Raw genomic sequence first — 25234 nt, forward strand, 5'->3', positions numbered from 1 at the left:
GACCATTTGTGGCTAAAAGGATAATTGTAAAATAAAATTCATGCTATTTGTAAGTTATTTTAAGTATTTGATTGTATATATAACTAAACAGTGAATAATGAAATGAAACCCATATAATGGCGCAAGGTATATCATCAATTATAAATAAACAAATGTTGGACTCGTTTTTTTAAAGCCATATAAATCGTTCATGTGTAGAAGAAAATCGAACAGATTCGCCGAATGTTGCACTCGGAAAAACTAATACAGACAATCCTGTACAAGGTTATTATTGAAACGTTCCAGCCCAAATTAGCCTAAACGGTTGTAGTAATAATAAAACTAAATAATTCTAGCAGAAAACATAAAAAATACATTTACTATGCTTTATCTGTCAGGTTTATATATATGCATTAATGTTATAGATTAGAAACATAACATTTCATGTAGTCTAATTGATGTGGATAACCAACAGTTTATGGTTCCTGTGTATATAGATGCTCAAGCTTTAAACCTCATTACACTAGTGAATTAAAGTTGGTGATTGTGGTACCACAAAACAAATGTGTTTTATTATTTGCTGGATGGAAGAGATACATTTTAAATCGACTGAAGATTGGTTTCGACGCAGGTCGTTAAAGCTACTGTGTTCGGGCGTATGACTCAAAGTTTCTGGGTTGTATCACCTATATAAGTGACGTTTTGAACTGTTGAGGGATCTTGAAACAACTAGAGATTAACTACAACCTATTATCTATTAGCCGTCAGAAATCTGCTATAAGAGGAGGCGTAAGCGGAATGTAGATTGGATTAAAGCACATTACAGGCAGGATTGTGCTGGTGAACATTGATTGTCTGTTTCTTATTCAATCAGTGCTCATGGATACTTGTAGAAGATTCAAGAATCTTCTCATATATAAACTATAAATACACTAACGTTTTTCCATTGTAATCCATACTTCCATTTACTTTTCACATCTGATGGGAAGCACGGAAGAAAATGGACTGTATGCATGCAACTAGACGATTTCGAATTTGCACATGACCTGACATTTACATCACATACACAACAACAAATCCAGGTCAACACAAACAGTGTAGTAGCAGCCTCTGCTTCAGTAGACCGCAACATACACAATGGAAAAAGAAAGATTATCAAATGCAAATTGGAGAACACCAACACAATCATACTTGATGGAGAGACTCTGGAAGAGGTGGAAACTTACACGTCCCTGAACAGCAACATAGATGGACGAGAAATATCTGATGCAGCCGTATATTCGAAGATTGGTAAAGGAAGGGCAGCATTCCCATAGTTGAAGAAAACATGGAACTCAAAACAACTGTCAACCAATACCGAAGTGAGAATCTTCGATGCGAGTGTCAAGACATTTCTACGATACGGAGCTGAAACTTGGAGAATTACTACAGCCATCACCAAAAGGGTACAAGTATTTATAAACAATTGTATACACAAGACACTTAATGTCCGTCGACCGGATACCATCAACAACAGCTTACTGTGGAACAGCACGAACCAATTCTCAACTGAAGAGGAAATTAGGAAGAGATACTGGAAGTGGATAGGACAAATATTAAGGTAATCATCAAACTGCATCACGAGGCATGCACCAACTTGGAATTCTGAAGGGAAACAGAGAAGAGGAAGGCCAAAGAACACACTTCGTTGAGAATTGGAGGCAGACATGAATAGCAACTGGGAACAAGTGAAGAAGATTGTGCAGAACATAGTTGGATGGAGAATGCTGGTGATCGGTCTACGCTCCTTGACGGGATGTAACGGGTGTAAATAAGTAAGTAAGTAAGCTACTAAGTAAGTAATTAAAATCTGTATGTATGAGGCATGTGTTAGATTCAATGTAGGTTCAACTACAAATTGATATCTGCAGATAGTCAGTCAACCGTCGAATGAATTATTCTCAAAATGTAGTTATTATCATGGAATGAAAAATTTTTCTTCAATATGATTAAGCACCCGTCTTTCGTTTTTTGATTTTCACTAATTCTTCGACTGAAATCAGTTCGATAGGAAAAATCGCTTATAGAAATTAAATAAATCTCTAAGAAAACACTAATTTTTATGGTATCTTATTCTGTCATTTGTATAGTTAACCTAGAGATGAGTAGATTGGTGACGCAAATACGCAGAATTAAATATTCTATTTAAAAGTATTGATGTATAGCATATTTAGTAAGCTGTAATTATATTTCCATAAAAAACAAGGATATCAAGTGAAGTATTCATCATGAAATTTCTCAAACTACCGAAAAAGTCTAGTAATTGTAGTAAATGCAATAAAGTTGACCTTTTTAGCCGATTTTATTCATTGTAAATCTCCAATCGACTGGGATTTAAGATGAAAAGATTTTAAGATGAAAAATGTTATATTTACCTAAGGTTGTTGAGTTTGGTTAAAACTTCCGTTTTATTCATGTATTCAATGCAGAACATTAGGTTGTTCCTAGACTGAAGGATTTCACAAGTGAATCTAACAACTTTATGTTATCCTAACTTCTAAATGTAAGTAACTCTAAATGCGAGTCTTTTCATTTTATGGATTTCCCAAACGAACGTTTTTGATTGATTCATAAGAAATCGAGTTGACTGTTTGCAATCAACAACCTGACACTTTCAACTTCTAACAATTTAATAATTCTCGTTATTCTTACATGACTGAATAAAACGAATGATGTCCAATACTCTGACTCTGTATCAATCTCAGACGATAACAGTTTACAAAATTTTGACGAAGATTAATTTTAGCTAACTAACTAAAATGAGGACTTCGTAACAGACACCTAGGATGATCCACTAACGTAAAATTCATGCGATTTTATTTGAAATTAAAAACTTTATCTATTTTAAGTCGATAAACTAATTAGAATGACTGGTCATACAACAGATGTTTAGTTCTTTGTACAGAAAACAAATGCTGTGAAACTTTGAGCATCTGAGTTCGATCCTCTATGGAGTTGCGGATACATCATTTCAAGAATTCTCATACTAGTATAAAAGAAACATCCATTAAAATTCTTCTGGAGATCATGAACTGATCAATGTTAGACGACCATTAAAAATCTGGAAGCACTGGACTGCAGTTTCGTCCTAATATGGAACTGAGAGTTATCATTTACTCACTAGTGACTCGCTTCAAGAAGGAATTATCGGCGACTGCTAGGTTTCAACCGTGTTGGATATGAGACAGTTACTCACGGACAACAAGGGAAGTTGTTCGCGCAATATCATGGGTTGGTTGAAGTAAGACACTAGAAAAGTTGGAGGACGGCTCAGTGATCCAGAGGTCAAGCATTAGGTCTCGGGTTTGAGTCGCTCATGCGGGATCGTGGGTGCGCACTGCAGAGGAGTCCCATACTGTAATGAAATAGCCGTCCAGTGCCTCCGGGTTTCCAGTGGCAGTCTAAAATTGATTGGTTGATGATCTTGATTAAAACTCAATAATCTTCACAATCCTACACTGAAAATTGTTCTTGGTTTTCATTGCTTGTTTAGTCACGAGTCATTTTTATGTAAATAAAAAAATGCAGAGGTCTTCACAAACCTTTTACTCTAATATTTTTAATCACATTGGGTTTAATACAAAATTCACTGGGTGAACTTACAAAAGACTGTGTTGTTGTTTCTTTCGTGAAATCCTGGAGTTGTATAGTTGATTTTTTACTCTACAATAATTTTTTTATGATAAAAAAATAACTCGACTAGGATTTCACATACCAGTTGTCGACTATAAGATATGATTAAAAGAATATCTAAATTTATTATTATAAGTAGAGTAAAAATAATCCATTTCATTATCTTTATTTTTCCACAAGTTAACCACATCATTGTTCAATAATCAAAATGTCTATACCATCTTAATTTATTGGTAATAGGTAATGCTATTGATAACCAATCAAAAGAGAGGGAAATTAATACACTATTTCCTGGTAGTTTTAATTGGTCAATATGCTGCCAAATGAAATACAGGGCACGTTATAAATAATATTTGCTAATGAAAAAAACCAACATAAAGCATTTAATCTTATCTATTCAGTGTTTATTAGTCTTAAGATGACTTATCGTAAAACGAGTTAAAATAACTGTTTTTCACAAGATAACGTTCAGTTAGATTACTGTGTAAAATAGATTACGATTTTGATTAAGTCTACCAAACGATATTAAACTCCATAGTTTTATAAACAACCATTGTTTAGTATTTAGTAGACTAATGTATTTCACAGATATGTGTACTTAATACCTTTGATGATATGGCATTTTCACTTAAGTATACTTTACACAGGCGGGGATTTGTCTACTTAATTGTCAGTATGGGGTTGTAGAGATTGTCGAATTTCAATGAAATCATGAACCGATCAAAGTTAGATCACTATTGAAAACCTAGATGTACAGGACGGCCGTTTCGTCGTAGGAAAAGACTCCTATTATAGTCTGATATATAAGCTCCCAATTTAAAATCTATGCTAGTTCTGTAATCAAACGTTCTTACTTCATGACTTTAAGATTATATTCCGTTCAATTTTTTTATCTCCATAACACATGCATCCATGGACCTGCAGGCAGGATACGAACTCAGGAACTTCTGTCCTGCTCGTGAAAGCTTAACCTCCAGACCACTGGGCTGGCATTCAAGTATTTTAATGTTCAATTCTAATCCATCCACGACATTTTGTTCTCATCCTCCATTGTTTTCAGTGGTTAATTGTCTTGCACTAGACAGGGATTGGCTAACCCGGTCATGGATTCTTCCTAAGACTCTAGAAATTCCCTCACAAAGCTGGTCCTTAGTGACCCCATGATAACTGTGAGTATGAGCGAACAAATCCACTTAGGACAAACCTTTTGATTGTTTCTTCAGATGTACGGTATTTTCCGAACGTCTTCTACACAGTGTAAAACATCTCGACCACTCAACTAAAATCGGTCTGTGAGGATTTGATGTGTTTGTTATTGTTTTCTCCATAGAACATAGGTAACTGTAAATAAACTGATTCCGCGTGTCAGGAACGATAGTATATGATGATACAAGATGACTAAAAAGTTTATGATGTTTTTGTAGGGTAGAGTTTTTGGAAATACCGTACATTATAAGATTGTCTCATTATTTTGAAAATTTACTGTCAGTAAGAAATTAGTTATTTATGGAATGATAAAGAAAAATCCATGTGAACGCGAGGTCAAGGTTCTTGCATTACTGAACGTTGTTGTGATTTTGACCTAATGGGTAATTTTATTGCTTGTATGCATTCTTTAGGAGAGTTTACACATAATCTCTATTGAAATCAATCCAAACCATGATGAAATAATTTTCAGGCTCTCTCGAACTTCCTTTTTCCTTTCAGTGATGTCTGCTTTTAAAATAAGCTATATTAAGCTATTTAAGATAGTCTATTAGAATCGTATTACCCAGTTTGACACTCATTGGAAAGGGATAAATTTAAGAGAACTACGAGTCGACACAGGATTCAAACCAATATTATCCTCTAGTAGTACAAACGACCAGTGGTTATGTATCTAACCTAAATTCACTGGTGTTGTATCTTAAATTATCATGAGACTTATTTGCCAATCAGAATACGGTTTAAACAATTTTCACATTTGGCCGAACCAATGATGTTCGACCGGTATGAGCAGTCTAGCGTCCTTATGGGTCTTTTTTCCCACTAACCCTATCAGTTGATTCCAGAACACCAACAACAGCTTACACAATATTACGCATTTGTTTCAAACATACTTAGTTTATATACCAGCCAAACAGATCACATCACACCATAAAATAGGAAATAACATTTATACATGATCAAGCCAAAATGTGGCTGTGAACGTGGGAGACTGTAATCAATAAACTGAGTATAATGTGAGAGTAGTAAATCGTATCATAATAGTCGATAGGTCAAAAAAAACTTATAATAAGAGGAACATAAATATATATAATCCAGTTGATGAATAGTTGTAAAATAAGAATACATATATTAGTTCATTTATAGTTTCCAGAAGTTGCCCGTAGTTTAGTCTTCACTAGGATAATAACAACTGGGATATTTTCGAGTCTTATTTTATTCGCCTAAATAGTGAGATGAGTTGTTTTTTTAATAAGAAGTAATCAGCACAAAACCGACATCGAAGACTTTTTGTCTTGAGTAAATCCCATAACCCAACTTGCAAATCGTCCATTGTAATATTAAGTCACTTAATCTGCCCGCCAAATTCCAACTTCATGGATTAAGTCCCATCATTCATGAAGTTAGTGAATATTACTGAGCGATAAATGATCATATATATATTTAAACTATCTACATACTAGTTAGTTTTTTTAAATATTGTTATTTTGATTTCAAGAACAAACTCTATTCATTATATCATTCAATTGTAATAAAATACTGTTGATCGATTGATGACTGGGTATGCATAAGTAAATTCTATGTGAATAAGAACGATCAATGATCATTTATCGCTTATGTGTTGTTATTTGATAACAAAACTCCTTTGTCTCTTTTTCCTAAATTACACTCATAAAAACTTCATTTATATGAGAATTTTTGAGAAAAAAATAATGAAAAACACACGAAACCATCTGTTGATTGAAAAAACTTTATTCCCATTAAATTCTATTTAGTTTTTATTACTCTTTTAATTAATATGAAATTAAAGTAAATTTTTATTGTCAATTGGGATAACTGCCATCTTAAAAACTATTTGATCAGATATCGTGAAAAAAATATGTAAATACGGTTTTTAAAAAGTAATATTTACTGAATTTTGATAATTTATTGATAAGAAATTATAGGATCTATAAAATTTTCTATTTGTATTGTAACTTGATCTGATTATTTTCTTTATGATGTTTTTTTAGTAGAAATTTGACGAAAGACTTTATTTGAGTACTCAAAGGTGGGAAACCTAATAACCCGAGTACTGAACCACAAACCATGAGTGGTCTGTACAAAGATCATATCTGGTGCTTGGCAATGACCCTCCCATACAATAGATGGTAGTTGAGTAATATTGTGGATCAACTGGCATTGGACACGTAAACCAGCTGATCTTGGAAAAAAGAAAATGTGTTCATTAGTACTGTTTTTGACAACATTCCAGATTCAATTTTACTTCATTTTCTTTGTAATGATGACTTTTGGCGATTCCACAATTTTTCTGAAATGCCAACTGTTACCATTAACAATAACAGTTATCTTACTCGTAAATATCCTCAAATATAATTTATCAATTAATTCAGTTTATTTTAGAGTTCATTTTAATCTTGGCACGATTTCCTTGACATTAAATCGATTTATATGATTGTCTTTTAAGGGCATGTTCAATGCCCAATAAAAATGATTCAATCAATTCTCCTTCTAAACAGTTTTCCGCATTTTAAGAAAAACGATTTATTGATTTATTTAAATAAATCATTTAAAATGACAGTAAAATGGCGTAACAATTCTCTGTACTCCATTATAAACTATGAAAAGTACTCAGTAGGTGCATTAGTAGTTATGAATAGTTCAATGTCTAATTTTATAAGACTTAGTTTATATGACGACATTGAAAATTATCTACCTATGCCATATCGCCTTGATGAACGAACTAATTTCAGTGAAAGATATCCAAAGCAACGTGATGGAATCGTTACAAAAGGATATTCTGAGAGCTTAAAACAAGTGAGTTGATTAATCGTAGCAAATTATTTCTATGTATTTTCAAAAAATCTGAAGGAGATTTCGCCCCCAACTTATATTATAGGAAGAAACACTAAAATATGTCTCACTGGATAGTTGTCTCAAGTTTGTTTAGGACTACTTTGCACTTTACGCTCAAGACACTATACTTGATTGAACAACAAGCCTTCACACACCTTGATCTTAAAACAAGAGTTAGTATCTTAATCTATACTTTTCTTGATTAGTCAATACACAATGTTTTGTGACTAGATTTCAGTACTATATACGATGCCTGTTTCACTTTCTATATGCATAAACTCCAACAATTAATATACATTTCCAAATTATAATATGAACTAAATGTCCTCATCACAAAACATCTTTTACATTTTTGTCCTTGACTAATGTGTGAGAGATGTGCAACTGTTTCTACATTATCAGATTACATAGTTCATTAAATATTCCTTACTTAAACAAAGTCAATGTTTTATGCATTTACCTATCTGAAACAACCGGCTAGTATTTTACATATAAGTGTCAAGCTATCAGTATACTTTTCATTAAATACATGTCATATCATATGAATTAGGTTCACAATGAAGTATTTAACACTTCTCTTGAATTCGAGACATTATATTACTCGGTTTTTGTTAATATAGAGTTAACTACTGAGGTAAATTGTATTAATATATTTCAAGTTGTTCAGAGTCTTCTTTTGTTCAGCCACAACCACAACGGCTACTCACACTATTATAAATATTGACCGCAAAGTGAATTAAACCTTAATATTTTAAACCATACAGTTTAAAGCGTTGGACACATTTGTTTTCCTTGGTTACTTGAGTTAAAAACAACTTTCTTTACAAAAATTCCCCTTTATTACCAGAGAGTAGCTGACTAATGGCATGAGGCATTGAATAAAGTGATATAAGTTTCCTTAAGGTTTTACAATACTTTTGTGACAGGTGAAAACAAGTATAACGACCTTAAAATCGTTATCAACTACTCACTAAATGGTTTATATGCTTAAATAAATCTACTTAAATAGTTGGTGTCCGATTAAACCACTTGACCAAACGTACTTGTCATTTAGGATTTTATATGCTCCAAATGATCATTGTCAGACCAACTCGAATAATACAACATTTGACTCTTATAAAACTCAGTTCCTTTAACATGTTTCAGGCAGTCAGGCATCCCCACTAGCCTTTAAGCAAAGTCGTATGGTTCGAAACTGGCTACAAAAATTTACATATCGTCACTGAAATGTATGTATGCTTTGATACGTATACTATCAATTTATGAGTTTATGAGCAAATGTTTGTGTAAAATGTTATTTGAATATTTTCATAAAATAAGTATCGTCATTGGGAAGTGATAAAGTTTCGACATTTTTATGAAGTGATTGGAGTCAAACTGTTGGTTATTGAAAGCCAACTTATTGTTTAAAATGTAAAGTGCAATGCGAAGTTGTTGAGGCTCTCTCATTTGATTTTCGAGATAATTGTGTGTACACACTCTTGATTAGTCCTATACTAAGACAAAATATCCGACCACAGTTTCCCAATTTTCAAAAATTCCACAACTGATATCAATTAATGGAGAACCACTTATGGCCAAAACGATCTCAGCTGAAATCCATTAGTTACATTATGGTTACTTATTTAACGAAATTTTATTCAAGATAATCAGTATTCCGAGAGAAATGAGAAGATACGTTCGACCGCCGTCAATCAACAGGAATGAAACACATTCACGATCAATTGTTCGCAAAATAAAACCGGTGAAACAAACAATACATGAGGAAGGGGATGAAACATATCTTATGATGCATAAATCATGTAGGCACTTGGAAATCGTGAAATCATCCAATGAAACGTAAGTAATAATAACATTTCTGTAAAAACGTTATGTGAATTTTTAATTCCAACTTCTGTTCGTGTAAAAGACGAGTTCAGAATAAGCTATATGATATAATATATTTATCAGATGTTTTGCGTATTATGACAGTGTTGGTAAACTTGGCCAGTAATATTTACCCTGCTGACCCGGTTTAGCGTAAAATCTAGAAACAAATGCTAGAATTATGTAGCTGTCCTTGAAATCAACGTAGACATCGAGAATCTATAACAGTCGTATTGTAATCAGGCAGGAAGTGGACCATCAAAACAAATCCGAAAAATTGTGTATCTTTGAGAATTTAATTAGGCATAAAACTACAACAATTACTAAAATTTCAAAAGTAGAACATTTCCGTGGAAGGTTGAAATATCAACGACTAATGTTTGTATACCACGTTTCGATCAAAAGTTCCAAAGAATGAAACACTTGGAGAAAAGATCGGGTAATCAGAAGAAAATAATGGTGCTACAAGGCGAAGGGTAAGATGAAACTTCAATATATGAGGTTAACCACTACGCTGTAACTATTGGTGGATTTGAAGGCCTTATTTATGACCAATAGAGCCTAAACTACTAACTAGTCACAAGTAGTATAGCACTGTATTATATAAAGAATAGGTTCGGGATAAATGAACCTGCGGATTAATGGATAAATTGTCATGTTTGTTCAATGTCACGAATCTTATTATTATTTTGTCAATCTATCTTTCAAAACGAAAGAAAATATTAACTATTTGGCGATATGTTTTCGTGAAATAACACTATATTTTCTGGGTCTAATCGTAGATAGGCTCTGTCATGTTTATTGTTACTAATAACGATTTAACGCTCACACTAAAACTAGATATTGCGTGACGAGCTCTCAACTGATGAGTTTCATATTTGAGGCCCTTCTAGGTTGCTTTTTTGTTCGAAATAATCCGTGTTATTGTTATTTGAGACAAGTAGTCTGTACATAGAATTTAAATCCATTCAAAATTTAAGAAATTATTTTATTGAACAAGCTGTTGAGTTGACGACTGTGATTCCACTTCAGAAAGCAAGAAAAGCACCGTTTTTCCAGTAAGTATAAATTTAACATAAGTTCATCATTAGTCAGAAAGTTAAACACTTCTTGAATGTCCCACTATGACTGTGACACGAATCATAGGATTTGATGAGATTTCCTTGCCTTAAGGAGTTTTCTAAAAATGAATACATTTCTTGCGAACTGTGTTACAAATACGTAGTGTAAATTTAATAAGCACTGAATTCTGTTATAAAAATACTAGTTACAATGATATCCAGGTCAACCCACTGCAGTTGATGTGTATGAGCTGAAATCACACTCAAAGGTATAGCAAAATATAAATCCTAAAAAATTTTCCTTTCACTGTTCTGAACATAAAGAAGATACTACTTTAATTGAGGAACAAGCGCTTGGGTTGGTAACTGCTTTGTAGCTTGATCGATAAAATTCAGTCAAAACCTGACGATACCAAAAGATAAACATGATATCAACAATGTTCAGCTGTCAGTTAGTTGTAAATTCAATTGAAGTACTTGTTTATTTACACCGACTTTCTCTTGTGTGACGTATAAATTGTATCTTTCTCCCTAAGCCGGTGGCTGTCTGGATATTTGCAACGACAAGAAAATTCGTGAAGGTTGAGCAACTTTTCATCGCAATTTTATATTTATGGGTACTGATAATCAAACAAATATCTCTATACGTTAGACCTTGAGTGTCATAGGGTTCCTTCATCCCGGTAGTTATATTCTATTTATCAAAGTCAAGTGTTCTTACTTCAATATTTAATGAGGACTTTTCTATCTAGACATATAATTGTGTTTCTTTCTATTGTTGGTTGGTGCTTGTTAGCAGCTAGCATCACAATTTGATTCCTGAATGTCTTGTCCAAAAGTGTGACTAGTTACCAACCATATCAGATTTTAGCCAGTTAACCATCTTTTGTGAAGGAAAATGATAGTCCTGTATCACTAAATGTCTGAAGTCAGAAATGCATATCAGTGGATGCCATTTCAGTTATTTGATAGTTAGGCGTTTACGCGAGAGATTGAAGTGTCTGGGCTCACCCCTTGTGTTAGGGTTGAGTGTGTGCACAGCTTGGGAGTCCCAAACTAAAAGACGTAGGTGTTCAGTGCCTAATAGTTTTAAACAGTGATATCACCAAGTTCGGCTTATGATTTGAGAACTTCAAAACACTATGAGTTTGAATAATTTAGATTCCTTAGCCTCGTTTCTAACCGTATTAAATATTACTAGAGAAGGATTTGTAGAAATTATAGAAGTTTTATAGTTTTATGGTCAAATCATAAACTGATCTTAGCTAGAGATCTAATAATAGCCTCAATGCACTGGACATCTCGTTTACTCTTGTAGGGGACTCATCAGTTGTCCACATTAATAACCCTGAACTCGGGAAACGAACCTACGACCTTTGGTTTCACGCGTGAACGCTTAAACTTTAGTAAATAACCCTACATGAAAAAGTTATCAGTAATTAAATAAATGGAAAACAAAACAATCTAGGAAGGATGATAATCTCATTTACATGAATTCAATTAGTGCATGATTTATAAATTAAATTTTTCTTCTATGAGAAAAAACAACAAAGTTTTTATTAAATTACTTACGTCCAAAAATACATAGATTATCATTTTGTTATGTCATTTAAATAAATAAACAAATAAACAAACAATTATTTTGATTTTATTTCTATTGTTATATGTGGTTTCTTTTATTGTTTTGTAAAATGAACCAAATGGGAAATTTGCTTGTACAAAATTAACGTTTTCTCATTCTTAATCATGAGGATACAGCACAAAAATCATCTAGGCCTAATATATGATTTATCTAAATTACCTAATCATTTGAAGTATTCGTAAAAAATATTACTAATGTCATTTCCCTTACTGTTTTATGTTGGTATCAATTTAATTTAGTATAGTGTTACAGTTGAGATATTTTCATAAGTACCTATAATGTGATTTATTTACATAATACTAATTACATATATATTGTACAATAGTTGTAAGTTTAACTTTTCTCAGCCCCTTTTCCATCAAGTTATATTTAATTATTCTGTTAATTAATCAATGCTTATTATTATTTATTGCTAACATTTAACAGTGATACTGGCTAATTTAAATTTGTCTTTACATTTTAATTTGTATTATGAGACAATAATAGTATGTAGATTGTTTCTAATGTTGACTATCGAGATATGTTTTATTTTAAGATACTAAGAACATACTATTGTTGATGGATTAAGCATGAAATGTCTTAGGTTAAATGATATTTAATTTAGACCTTACTTATATCAAATAACTAAAATCTGTCGGTATGTTTTTTTATAGTAGCATGAATTATAGATGCAATAACATCAACAATGTTAAGTGTGTTAAGGAGTTTATTGCTTCACTGTTCACTAATATCAAGTGAACTGTTGCTAACTGTACAAAGCTTAGACTCTTAAATAGTGAATTGTTTGAAAGTATACTTTTACTCTGGTACTAATAGCTTTTTTCATATAGAAAGATGGCCATTAAATGACATGATGAGCGTTGCATTAAAATATTTTTTATCAGGAATCTAACATTCTGATTTGGGAAAAAATATTTGAATATACAGATTATAGTGAAAGTTAAAATTTACGCTGTTAACTGACTATATATAAACTTGTTGAATCGTATCACGGTGAATGTCAGAGTATTATGTGTGTCGCAATCATTGTTAGTCAAAATAGATATCAGTCTCACCAGTTCATCTCTTGTGGAAGTTTGTTGAATTTCTACTGTTACGATTCGGCAAACATTCGCAAAATGAAATGCTTATATATCGACTCGTTGTTTAAAGTTCAAACAACGGTTATAAACAAATCAACTAAATTTTCGAAGCATATTGCATTAAAAAAATATTACTTTAATGTGCCCTTCATGTGAGGAGGCTATTTTTATAACCGTCAACATAAATGCTCAACAGTTCACTCACTCATTCATTCCTAGAGAGTCAGGCACATCATACATGCCGTATATAATGCTAGTTAATGAAATCTCAAGAAAATTTGATTGAATTAATTTATACACTTAGTAATTGTTCATTTGATCTAAAGATTCACTTTCCTTTACACTGTTTCCTTAACCAACAACTCAATTCAATTATGTAAGCGAAATTATTTCACACAATTAGTGGGCCCCGATTTCAAAATTTCTCATTTGAAAAACAGGAGGTCAGATAAGTGTTCACAAATACCGATATTTTCTCAGTTTCTTTTCCATGACATGTGGTCATTGGAACAAAAAATCAAACCACATCATACCCCAATTTATCGCTTTAATTATATAATTAACTGAGACAGTTTTGCTATAAAATCAACTAACCAATGAACAGCTAACTAATTGTAAGCTTTTAATCCATTGAGAGTTGTATACTCTGATATTTGAGCAGACTACATCAATAAATAATAAATGGTTTATTCAACATCTAATTTTTTTCACAGTCTTATACATCATTATAACTGATAAGTCTTCTAATTGAACGCTAGATTCGGTTCCCTAAACTCTTCTAGTAACCCCCTGCTAAAACTGCACAACGTCATTTACACGAGAGAAAAAGCGTAAAATATGGAAGAAACGCTTTACTCGAAATGTTCGTTTATGTACAGAAAATTCAGGGTATTCATATTATTTAAGATAGCCTTGGGCTTCCGGAAATTTATGGAACGCTACTAAACATAGTAGCACCATAGGTAAGCATCCAATCGGAAACGCGGCGTACGAGTTTTAACTTTATATATGTCTCTGGCAAAACTTTTACTGAATGCTGATTCGATAAGATGTTTCTCAGCGTATTCAGAGCCTTTCTTGCCCTTTTTCGGGGAGTTTTCTGGATCTCTCCAACAATAACCGTGAGAATGAAGTCACAGGATTAATTTTGCGCCAAATACGTATTTTCTTAGCCATAATAACTTCAGAAATATTTAGTTTTCGTTAAACAAGTAAATTTTATGAAATTAAAAAAAATGTTAATTCGGATTATTAATTTGGATATATAATTGTAGAACCTGAAGAGAATTTATCGAAAAGAATATTCTTCGTTCAAATATTAGTCTTTTAATATGATTGCGATTTTTAAACGATTAAAATGTTAATTCACTGTTATCAATCTGTGCAAATAACTAATCCATAACTGATCAGCTAACATTTTTTAACTATTTCCATATACACAGAACACAAAATCCTTTTTCACTCCTACAAGTTAAATCAGTGAGTACAGATACATTAGATATGAATATGGAAGAACATTTAAAAATGAAAGATTTAAAGAAGGAGAATATTATTTTAGAGCAACAGAAAGAAGTAAGTTTCGGATTAATTTTTTTTAAGTGAGTATACTTGGTTGATGATCCTTGCGAATGACACGTACAAACTGAAGATTGTAATAAAATATAAGAATAGAATTCTTGTGGAAAGCAGCGTAACATAAATTCATTTCATTTGGTTTGGTTCTCGTCAGTTGTTCACAACCCGCTAGCACAATCAACAGGAATCTTAACACTGCGTTATATAAAACTTACTCGGCAGACAAACTATCAATTCTGATTGAAACAACATGTTCAACATTACAATCGAAGGTCGACAAGCACTCGTTTCATGTTACCGCCAACTGTGTTTATAAATTTACGTGTACCTGACAAAGTAGCTACACTGGCCAAACAGAAAGGAAGGCATATCTTGAAATTTTTGAGCATGCTCCAAAAAGCTTTAGAACAAGAGAAAGAACGACTCTAAATCATGCAATGACCAGAAATCTCTTGGTTACAGGACATCAGGTGGATACCTTACAATCTTTCAAGGTGATTAATGAACAGTAAAATTCCAGTCTTCTGAAGTTTGCTGAAGCCGTTGCTATTTGGCGTCGAAAACCTGATTCATGTGTCCAAAAGAAGATGGTTATTATTCTTTTTTCGCCTTCGTGACAAATATTCCTTCATTGTGCTTTTGTTTCGATTGTCTTCCAGATTAATAATTTTGTTTTATTAACTGAGCTTTACTCATTTTATTCTCATCAGCATTTACTCGTTGTGTGAACACTTGTTTCTGACTGTTTGAACTCTCGTTACAACAAATATTCTTTTACATAAAGTATATATTTACAATATTTAGTTTATTGAATCAATTTACACCCTTGCTATTCTATACTTATGTGTCTTCACTATAACTTCCAACTAAACTCTTTCATGCAAGTAATTTAAACTCATTTTGTAATTATGCTTTTAAATATTACAGGTTTTAAGCAGCTGACGGGAATCAAACCAAATAAAATGAATTCATACTATTCTTTTGGAATCTTTGTTCTTACTCATTTCATAATCAACGTTAGACCATTGTGTAAGCGTAAGATGGTTTGAATTGTCATAAATAATAAATTATTTACTCCAAGCACTTCTCACTATGATTTCAATAGTTCTTAAACTGGTATCCAGTGTGAAAATTGTAAATCGACTGAAGTTAGAGATGTTTATTGTTGGATTTTGGCTCAATGGTCTGTAAATTAAATGTTTGAGCGAGAGATCAAATGTCCTGAGTTTGATTCTTGAATGGGTGGCAGTAAACATGCCTAGATGAGGAAACTCATAAGTGATTGAATCACCCATCCACTTCTACCAGGCTGTTGGTTAAGCTAAGAACAGCTCGTGATTTAACCTTTGAAAGTATGATATAAGTTTGTAGCATTGCACGCAGATAAATTTTAGAAAATGTCGGCTGCTTGAATATGTGTTTTTATAGATTTTTAGATACTATTGATAACTGAAAGATCAAAGCTAGTGTATCATTGAGAATTTTGAAGTAATGAATACAACTATTATGCTTTCGTCAGGTACTCTTTGACAGGATTAAAAAAGGATCAAATAAATAACTGAAGAAATCTATTCATTTATGATTTACTAGTGTAAAAATAATTATAAGGAGTAGAACAGTTGTGAATAATACACTGCTAGATACTACTTCTTGTGAATATAACAATACTTTCTTGATTACAGGTAAACCTACAATAACTTTATAACCAGTAATACACAGGAATCTTATGCACAGGAAAGCATCCATCAAGTCATTCACCAGAAACTAGATTGAAGACGTAATTTCCGGAGTTCAAGTGAAGTGATCCATGGTGATCAGCCGTGTCGTGTAACAGGGAGTTATCCGCCTATCGCACTTCCACAAACGTAGTATGCAATACATGTGAAGCAACTCATCAGAAAGATATTTTCAAAATAATAATTAGTCGTCATTTGAAATACTCCTTGAAGTTATATATATATATATTCTCGAATGGTTATCTTTACTTTCATTAATTCAATTATTAAATGTCATTCAAAATATTTTCTCTAGCCATTTTACTCATTTACAATAATGTAGATTGCTCAAGTACAAACACTGGTATTTTATCTAAGTGAACAGTTGATGCTCAATAAGTTTAATGAAAACATCACTTCAACGGAAGGTGAATCTTTACCAGACGACCTATTTCATCATCATTATAACTATAACAACCAACCTCAACGACGAAGACAAGGACAATTTTCAGTTCAACAACGAACTAAGTCAGATGATACTGAAAATCAGAAAGATACTCAGTCACAGAGTAATAATAACCTTAAATTATTCACTGACAAAGTAATTAAAAATTGTTTATGAACAGGAAGTTTGAAAATTATTCATTTTTATAAATCATAGCATAATTTCAGTTATTAGATTCATTATTTCAAATAGTTTGTTAGCAAATGTATTGGATGAAGTAACTGAAGAAATGTAAACCATCGTTTATCGTTCCAGTTGACCAGAGATTAAGTTATCAACGATATTCATGAACGTCATACGTCCAATCTCAGATGTGATTGTAAGTGAGTACTGTCAAAGAGTCTCACACCATGTCGAAACACATATGTTGGTGTTTACTGGTTTTCCATAGTTATTTAACTTAGATAATTTAGTGGTTTAAACTGTAAAATACATTCAGAAATCACAAATATTCAAATGCTAAAGCATTTTGAATGTAGACAGAGATAGATGGTAGGTAGTAGTGGAATCCAGGATGTACTATTCGTCTAATTTGGTGCTCGTCAGATGGATGTATCTGAATCTTGAAGTTGACGTTCACCCCAAATCCTTTCGAGTCCAGTGTTGTTCGCTCAAGCCACCATCAAATATCAGCTTATCTGCTGTTCATATAACTATTAGCTTGTGTACCTGGGTAAGTTTTAATTTATATATATTGATCGAGGATTCACACAGGATACAAGAAATTTAGGCAAATAGTTTAAGTAATGTGAAGATAACAGTCCTCTTTTCAAAGTCCAATAAAATGGAAATATCCACCATCTCTAAGTATTTTTTCTTTCACTTACTAGGTGTTTTCTGTATATAGGAGTACCATTTCCATGGAGGATTTTTTTCAGTCATCTAAAGTCATTCACATGTCTATGATAGATATGTCGCTGTAGCGCATTCCAATTTGTCTGATAAAGTGAAAGTTAGTGGTTGATGTGAAATCGTTAGTGAAAATTATGCCGTTACATGAAGCATACATTCATTAAATTAACGGAAAAATGCACGAAAATCCTTGATACTGTATAAAGATTGAACACTGAAAAATCACGAACGCGTACCTTATCCAATTACGCATCATTCATTAGTATTTAAAGAAGTATTCAAATGCCGTAAGAGATAAAACTAATAAAATTTAATGCTAATTCATTTTCCGAGTTTGTTTTTTATTCTGCTGTATATTTACTGATGATAACCTGTTAAAACCGTATGACCTTATCAATTTGGAAAATGGCTGTTTTGAAAATGAGCCCCGGATACTTGTCGATATAGTTTACATAAATCAATTGCAGATAAATTAATAAATAATTTTTTAATTCATCATTCGTCATGTAATGAACATAGAGTGTTTATTAAACCATACTGTAACATAATTTTGGTTCAAGTATTGTGTTAGTTTAAACACGTGCTCCTTTAAAAGAATTGATATTTCCTAGATAACCGGACACTTCCATTCCGATATCATTTTTGATATTATTGAATAAAATAAGAAATCTTTAATTCAGACTTAACTCTGTTACACTAACCAATTATATGATTATGTCACTAACCATTCAGATTGAAAGGACTGTGTATGTCCATGTGGACTTTATTTTAGCTGATATGATAATCGAAAACCTAATAAAACTTGGTTTTTCTTTACACTTTGAACACTTCAATTATTGATCTTGTCGCTGTCTCAAAACCATCCCAACTTTATAGTTCTTGTATACACATAACTTATCATGTAAAACACAAATAAAATTGGATCAAAAGATGGTCTGTTTTAAATGTATATTTGTCCACAAATAAGTGTTCGTTTGCATATCCGTTATATATCTTTATACTTTCTCTTATCACTTGTCAACACAGTCAATCAATAATATATTACTCCACTAAACATTTACGGGGTTATTGTAAGCACGCTCTAAATATTGTCCCCCTGTGTGTCTGGTCTGACTATTACCATATGCTCTATTGAGTTATCTCACTACTAATAAGGTCGGTACCATCCCGATTTGTATTAAGCTTCTAGACTTATCGAACGGTGAAAGTTGGTTGCAAAAAATCGTGGATTGTTCGAAGTCAGATAATAAAACCATTGGATGCCAGCCCAGTGGTCTGGAGGCTAAGCATGCGCGCCCGAAACCAGAGGTCCTGGAATGTAATCCCGCATTCCGGATAATGGATGCGAACTGCTGAGGGGTTCTGTACCACGGTGAAATTGTCATCCTGTTGTTATTGGTTTTTAATGGTGGTTCGTGATATCACTTAAAACTCAACTACCTACACAATTCTATACTGTTATTTGTGAATAATATGAATTGGTTACCATATTTGCTTACTGAAGGACACATCACCAATTATTTTATTACAAATTAATTTTATCATTGGATAACGTGTCTTTTAAATAATGAAAAAAATTGAAAATTTATCGTCTAATAATTTTTAGACAGTTGAAAAAAGAGAAAAAATTGTTTGCCAAAGAAAATTAAATTTATCACTTTATTTACAGATATTTCGCATTAGCTTAGGACAGTTATTAGATTTAAGAAATTTCACATAGTACAGTGAATCATTAGAAAGAGATAAGGAAAATGGATCATAGTTCAGAATGTTGGAAAGGATCAGTGAATAATTTGATGAAGAATCTGCAAAATGATATTACTAGTAATAGAAATATTTTAACGGGTAATTACATGACAAGTAGGAAAAAATGAATTTAATTGACGAGGTTCAACTGATCGTTGACAAAAACTTTGTTTCGTGATAGTCATCGTCACGTTTCAAGGAGTTTAACCTCCCTTTCGATCTGTGAATATAGATTAAGTTTAAAACGATAAACAATATTCGTCTCTGTAAAGCGCAAAAAGTAAGTCAATGTTCATCGTATGTTTATTATTTTAAAAGCCACCAAGGTATTGTATCTATTATCTTCTCTATCAATCCCTTCCGCTTACTTATCTTCATAGAAAAATCTAGAGAAAAGATATGCTGATATTACTGAAAACTTGAGTTGCTTTGAAGCTTTAGAAATGTATTGATACATTTAAGACATCTGTTTTAATTAACAATGAAATATACTGTAATGAGGCTTTGCAGAACACAATTAGAATCTGTAACATAATAATGACATCTTGGTGAATTCTAGAGTTTTGTTGATTCATCGAGAGCATGACGTTGGTAAAAGTCACTCTAATAAATTGTCACTTTGGAGATGATATCGGAATCTCAAAAAAGAAGATATATGTGTTAGGTCAGTAGAGGCAGTCGACAGGAAACCCTGGATATTGGTATCGTGCTAGTTGGAAATCGTCAGCAAATAGTACGTTTAATCATGAGATGAATGATGGTCCCTGATGGAAAAACTTGAAATATATATGACATTGGTCACTACTCAGACAAAAATTAGTTGTGAACACATCTCAATCGAACAGAAGGTCAGCTGCAGTCCTGATATTTCAGTAGTAACATCTTAACCTGTTAAGCTCCGTGACATGGGGTCGAATTCTCCAGGGAGCCCCAGTGTCCTTCAGATAGCGGGTAAGGATTGCTAACGAGCGGTAAACAACACAAAACTTAGGCCAAGCAGGGTTTCCCGTCGACTACTTCGATTCGCTCCGTTAGATAAATACTAATTATTATCCATCTTCTGAATAACTCTGATAGTCATATTTCAAACAAGCTCTACAACATAATTTGATTGTTTTGTAAACTATTACTGAAGCTTTAATTGTATAATTAAAATAATTTAATAAATAATAACATGATGAAATTGGTTTGGAAATTTCAAAAGTAGTTCACTTTGTACATTAATTAAAATTGGAAAATGATGAGAACTGTTTTTCATTTTAAGTATACAGAAACTAGTGAATCACTCTCAATAAATACAATAGCATCAGTGCTAAATTCACAAGATAAATATGGTCCAAGAAATCTTGAAGCAACTTTAGTTACATTGGATAATACATGGTTAATATCATGGGATAAACCAGAGTTAATAAGTTCTGAGGAGACAATACTTCCTACTATTACTGGATATGTTGTAAGTGTTTATAATGGACAATTTTTTGGTCATGAAATAATAAAAAAACCAACGATATTATTGAGTAATCAGTAACAAATTACTACAGATGTATATGGCTTACGTTAGTTCAGTTCGAGGCGACATAGCTCAGTGGTCACTTGAAATTCAGGGAACGCATTGGTTACAGGTGAATACATTTTACTCGCTCTCGAAAGCTTAATCTCCAGACCATTGAGCTGGCATCTAACGGTGTTGATGTTTAACTTGAACAAATTTACGATGATTTTCACTCCTAATTAATTTCTTGTGGTAGGTCACTGTCTCATACTCGACATGGATTGATCTCCACTGGTCACGGTTTCTCATCCGAACTTCAGGAGTTACAGCATGAAGCTAGTTACCGATGATGACATGATTATTATTAATTTAAGGTATTTGTGAAGATTGCAAATTTTTCATCGTTTAAATCACAAACTGTTGGATTCCATTTCACTATTCTAGAGGTTTGGCATTTGCGCGCGAGACCAGAGGTCTTAGATTCGATTCTCAGGCATGGAATCGTTGATGTGCCCTGCTGAGTTTCATACTAGAAAAATTCCTCGGTCTGATGTTTCAAGCCTTTCAACGATAATATAGCTAAAATCAGTTCGTAATTTAAATTGTGGAAATACTCTACAAATAACCTACATAAGGAATACGTTTGTGTTTCTTATTTGAAGGATTAATGAACGAAATTTTGTTTTCATTGAGAGATTGTTGATGAAAATCAACACGTTTATTTATATCTATTACTCATTTACTAGCTAATATGTTTTGAATATCACTTTTTGATGATTTTCGCTTATGCAAATCGACAACGCGTTTTAGCTTCAGTAGAAAAACTAACGATTGGATGTAAATACATCCACCTGATGAGCACGAAGTGTTACCAAATACCAATTCCGGATTTCAATTCTAGCCACTTATCAAATTTGCTAAATTAATATTATTTTCAGAGCTGTTATGATTTTTCGTGATTTTTCATCGTAGGATTTTTGATTGTTCTTCTTTTTACCATAGTTGTCAATTAATGGGATTGAAATAAAGCGTATATCAAGTGTAAATGTTACCAAATCAATTATTAATCTGTCAGAATCGGTCAAATATCCAGTGATATTAAAAATTCAATCGACAGATGATAATAACTGTTTATCTGCACCGGCATTAATAACATTGAATGTTTAGCGTTTTGCTTAATTTTTAAAAATAGTTGATTTAATTGTTCGAATTTGTTTGGTTATGACTTATCAGAGTGTTGTATGCATTTCCATCAAACGTCAACGTGAATGAAAAAAATTATAAATTTGAAATTAATTGGGTATGAGAATCACTTTAAGTGTGAGGGTTAATAATACTCTTCGTCTGGTCAAACACAAGATGGAGGGAAGAAATCGAAGATGAGACAAAGTGTTTGGAAGTCCAATGCTTTGAATACTAAGGCATTATTCCAACAACAAAAGAAATGAATTAGACGGTAAATAATGACTTCTTACTAAAGGCGAAGTAATGCAAGCCGTTAACTAAACGAATAATAAGATGTAAGACAAGCGACTTTCAAAATATTTAATAAAACTAAATAGATATTGCTGTAAACAATTTTAAATATACTTGTTAATCAGTACAAATAGTGTAAACATGTGACGTCTGAGGAGATTGTTCTATTTGTAGTTTATACAGTGTCTCAATTTTAGATAAATAAATAAAAAGTGCTATGAAGTAATGAACAGATGTTTCAACTCAGTATGAGGGACTTAATTAATGCTCATACACGACAACGCTAAACACTGAACAAAGTGCCTTCACTTGCGATTCAGAACACTAAGTTGACATCCAGTGATGTACGTTAACACTTTCAGCTGGTTTATAATATTGGGTGATATTTGTCTCATGGATGACAAAGCTGAACTCCACTAGTCGGAGCTTCCTCTAAGAATTCCTAGAGTTTCTACTTGAAGTTAACTACAGTCAGAGAATAGCTCAAATTCCAAATAACTGCAACCTTTTGCTAAAATAATCATAATCTGTTGTATCAGTTGTCTCTGATACGTCTAGACTGCACCCTGAATCCTATGAACAATGAACAAATTAGGATGAACAAATAGCTAATATTTGGCTTGCGTACTAAGCTCGGTATTCTTAATTTGCTGTAAGCTAAAAAAAACATTGCTTGGTTTTCACTGGAAAACTGGAAAATGACGGATGATATTTTGGAAGTTTTCTATCACCATCATTGATTTAATTTGAATAGAAACTATGGTTAGTTGTCAGCAAATGATTTTACTGGATGAACTCATGCTCCAGTCGGTGAGAAATTCATAGTATTGATTACTACAACGCAATATGTACCGGTAGGATTTGACTATCCCTTAAAACTGTATTGAAAATCACAGACTGAGTAATATACATTTTGGATTTTTACCTAAAAGCATTATTCACTGACATAGCTGGATGACGACATTTTGAAAAAACTTCCAAATGGCTTGAATTATAATATCCTGAAATAGAATCTGTCTATTTTTGCTGTTTAAAGCAAACATCATTAAAAAACGTCTCAGAATATTTCCTATATTAAGGATTTTCTATCTACCCACTATAAACACTTAGCAGGATTTTAATTAAGAAAAACACTTTTCATGTGAAGCCAGTTATCTACAACATAAATCATGTTTTAAATATCAGACTAATCAACTGTAAATAACAACAAAATTTATTCCTTGTTTACCAAATAACCAAATAAACTTTTGGTATTCCACTTATCTCTATCTATATTTAATTCCTTTACTCCCATTTCATTTATAGTTAAATACTTACAAATATATAAATATATAAACATTTAAAAAAAGATTAATACACAGTTATTACAATAGTGAAAACAGCTACTTCATTGTATTTTTTTTAAAAATAAAATAGTTTACTCTCTTTTTATAGTTTCCTACTTAACTGGTGTTACCGCCCATTTGAACAAGCGATATTTATAATGGGTTTGACTTATCATTGATTCATTCATTCTCATATATTGTTAATTTATTGTTTAAATAAAATCAGTATACAAACATAACTTGTTAAATGTAGAACAAACAAAACAAATTACATTCCATTGTATATAATAAATAGATGTATAAACATTTGTTATGTCAATAACAGTAGAATAATGTTATAAACAAAATTATTTTTATTAAACAAAGGTTATTTGTAAGAAACATATTGTACATTGAATATCAATAATTCGATAAGTACAGATTTGGAATGGATTTTATATAAAGATTATTCAATGGAGTAATAGTTGATTCAAATAATTTATAATATTTATCTTTTGTTAAAAAGAAAAATGTAATTACACTTTTACTCAATACGATAAATGTACGAACTGATAATATATATTTCGTATATCATTCCAGTATTAAAAGACTATTTGTACATCTGTATATATACATATATCTTGTTAAGGGATTATATACATTTTATAAAAGCTTCAAAAAACAAAAATGGACATAACAGGTGCTTTACTTTAATAATTCTACAGATCTTGAGATGATCATGGTTGTCACAGAGGCTGCTACCATCTAAGAACCACTACACAAAAATAAACTAGCTAAAACGTTTTCAGTGGGTTTCAGTGATAGTACAGTTAATAAAAGTTAACTTCTAATTTAACTGGACTTGAAAAAAAAACATCCAACTTAAAAATATACACCAATCAATATCACTCTAATATATATGTTTTCTAAAGTCATTACTGTAGTTAAGTTTGATCCTCAGTCGTGATAAATTGCATCGAATTTTTAAAAGGTTTAACCACTCCGTTAAGCAGATAGAAACCGTTGTCTAAAGTTTTGTTACCATTCAACTGAAGAAATTCTGCTGGAAAGTACTGGAGAACACTTGACAGAATAATTGAAATATCTTTACGGATATGTTCAGTGAAGTTGCGCCTGAGATTAAGGTAATAGACACAGCCAATTACAAAATGCATACTGATATCACCGCTAACAAAGTAGTTGAC

At 32.1% G+C, this 25234-nt stretch overlaps 1 protein-coding gene across 1 annotated transcript; it reads left to right on the plus strand.

The window, feature by feature from the left end:
* Positions 1 to 7521: 7521 nt before the first annotated feature.
* On the plus strand, positions 7522 to 22416 carry Smp_124510 (hypothetical protein; the record flags this gene model as incomplete). Its single annotated transcript, XM_018790727.1, has 6 exons — positions 7522 to 7674; positions 9359 to 9552; positions 14807 to 14936; positions 16998 to 17255; positions 21022 to 21210; positions 22252 to 22416. The coding sequence occupies 6 exons, from the start codon at positions 7522 to 7524 to the stop codon at positions 22414 to 22416; spliced, it is 1089 nt and encodes a 362-aa protein (XP_018645969.1).
* Positions 22417 to 25234: the final 2818 nt, after the last annotated feature.

The sequence above is a fragment of the Schistosoma mansoni genome, assembly GCF_000237925.1.
Source record: "Schistosoma mansoni, WGS project CABG00000000 data, supercontig 0037, strain Puerto Rico, whole genome shotgun sequence".
Lineage (NCBI taxonomy): Eukaryota > Metazoa > Platyhelminthes > Trematoda > Strigeidida > Schistosomatidae > Schistosoma > Schistosoma mansoni.